Source organism: Cyprinus carpio, unplaced genomic scaffold, assembly GCF_018340385.1.
Source record: "Cyprinus carpio isolate SPL01 unplaced genomic scaffold, ASM1834038v1 S000006585, whole genome shotgun sequence".
NCBI classification, from domain to species: Eukaryota; Metazoa; Chordata; class Actinopteri; order Cypriniformes; family Cyprinidae; genus Cyprinus; species Cyprinus carpio.
Genome location: NW_024879238.1, coordinates 41,835 through 44,152, shown reverse-complemented (window position 1 = coordinate 44,152; position 2,318 = coordinate 41,835). Strand labels below are relative to the sequence as shown.

At 35.8% G+C, this 2,318-nt stretch overlaps 1 protein-coding gene across 1 annotated transcript; it reads left to right on the top strand.

Annotated features, from left to right (window-relative positions):
- Positions 1-748: 748 nt before the first annotated feature.
- LOC122144078 (leucine-rich repeat-containing protein 30) lies at positions 749-2,069 on the top strand. The gene has a single exon (XM_042754722.1). The coding sequence runs from the start codon at positions 1,086-1,088 to the stop codon at positions 2,013-2,015; it is 930 nt and encodes a 309-aa protein (XP_042610656.1). The 5' UTR covers positions 749-1,085; the 3' UTR covers positions 2,016-2,069.
- The last annotated feature ends 249 nt before the right edge of the window (positions 2,070-2,318 follow it).

Below are 2,318 nucleotides of genomic sequence, written 5' to 3'. Positions count from 1 at the left end.
GTAAGGTTTTATTTATAATCAGGTAACTTTTTTATTATAGTTTTAGTTTGTTTTAGATTTTATTTCAAGTAATGAAAATGTTAGTTTAAAAATGTTGCCTTGGTAACTTGTAGAATTTTTTTTATATAAGGTTTTATAATTATATATATAATATATAATATATATATATATATATATATATATATATATATATATATACCTGATTTTATATATATATATATATATATATATATATATATTACCTGATATATATATATATATAGTTACCTGATTTTATATATGTATAACTTTTTATTATAGTTTTAGTTTGTTTTAGATTTTATTTAAAGTAATGAAAATGTTAGTTTAATTTTAGCTTTTATTTAAGTACATATTGAATATATAGATATAATTTATTTAAATGTATAGTAGCATTAATTTGTATGTATAAGTTTTAGTTCAGTTCAGTTCAGGTTTCTGTTTTGTTATTTTTATATATTGTTACAGTTTTTGTTAATATTTTGAATTATATTTTAAATAATGTTTTAAAGTTTTAGCGTTTTTTCTGTCTTTTTGTCATTTTTTGTATTAGTTTTCATTTTTTAAATATGTCTATAGAGTATTTATTTTAATTTATTTTTTATTTAGTTTTAATTCTTTTGGTACTTCAGTTTATTCAATAACTTAAGAAATGTTGCCTTGGCAACTTGCTAAAAAAACATGTACTTTTTAAATATTTTTTATTTCACGTATATCACGAATGTTTTTGTTATAGTTTTAGTTTGTTTCATTTTTTTTCAAGTAATGAACATTTTTTTATAGTTTCAGCTGACAGTAATACCACTGGCATGCATGTCTGCGTATATAAATACATGTGAGAGCGTGTGTAGAAAAGGGTTTAATGACTTTGCAGTGATTCCATTACTTATCTGCATTAACGGCTTTGGTTTAGCTGTAGTGACAATGACAGCTGTTTGTGCAAACGTCACTCTGAGCGTTTTCACGTCTGTATCTCATCCTAAACCAGACTGCAGGACGATTCAGAGCTCAAAACCGCAGCTAAATGGACAAACCCATTGATGGAATGAAACGTTAAGAATCTAAATATGTTTCTCTTGAGACAGAACATCTCAAAGCAGCACGCAAGCAGTGACGTCGCACCAAGAACCACCGGACGCAAACCCAACTCCGATGACTCCAAGAGACAGATCCGACGAAAAGCCAGCTGTGTTGAGAATTTATCGTCGGTTGATCGAATCCGTAAACATGCGACCAGGCATCTAGGCTACAGCACACTCAGCCTGGCCATGCGAGGTCTGGAGGAGATGCCAGATGAATTGTGGGAGCTCCAGGAGCTCCAGAAGCTCAACCTCTCTTTGAACGCCCTCTCTGTTCTCCCATCCAACTTGGAGAACCTGGAGAACCTGGTGATACTTAACGTGTGGGGGAACGAGCTGCTCAGCCTCCCGCCGGAGATCGGGCGGCTCAGGAAGCTGCGAGTACTCTTCGCCCACAGGAACCGGCTGAGTGATGTTCCTGAGGAACTGGGATGCTGCTCCAACCTGGAGGTCCTAAGTTTGGCCAACAACCAAATCATCACACTTCCCAACAGCCTGTTGGAGCTGCGCCGGCTCACCAAGCTCAACCTCAGCCACAACCACATCCGACACATTCCGGCCTGCGTCTACAGCATGAAAAGCCTGATCTTCCTGCATCTAGCCAACAACCGTTTGGAGAACCTGGCTGATAAGATCCAGGAGCTGGTGAAGCTGAAGATCCTGATTGTGGAACAGAACTCACTGCACGCTCTTCCCAGGACGCTGTGCTGCCTGACGGGGCTGGAGCTGCTCAACGTGGACTTCAACCGGCTGCAGAGCATTCCAGATGAGATCTACAAGCTCCACAGGCTGGAGAAGCTCGCCTGCCATCCGCTGGATAAAGGCCTGCATATTGTCCACAACCCACTGGTCAAGCCCATTAAAGAGGTTCTGCAGGGAGGTCTAAAGGCACTTTATAACTACCTCAAACCTGCATGAAGATCATTCACAAAGAAGATGCAAATCGGATTGCTTTTTGTGAATCAGTGCAAAAATTACTTTCTTCTTCTGTATTTTTGTCGTTTCCCAGTTCAAATATTTAAACATTTAAAACAAATACATAAACATAATTTTTTTACAAATTTGTTTAAAACTGGAGGAATTTTCTTGTTTTAAATATAAATTTGCTTGTTTTGTCAGAAAACAAGACTTTGTATTTTAAGTCATTTTGCTTCTTCAGTAAACGTATCTTGATTTAAGAATCTTTAAATATTTTTACCTGAAAACAAGAGAAAAATACTT

Coding starts and splice junctions, on each gene's coding strand:
- LOC122144078 (XM_042754722.1), top strand. CDS start 1,086: ATGTTTCTCTTGAGACAGAACATCTCAAAGCAGCACGCAAGCAGTGAC.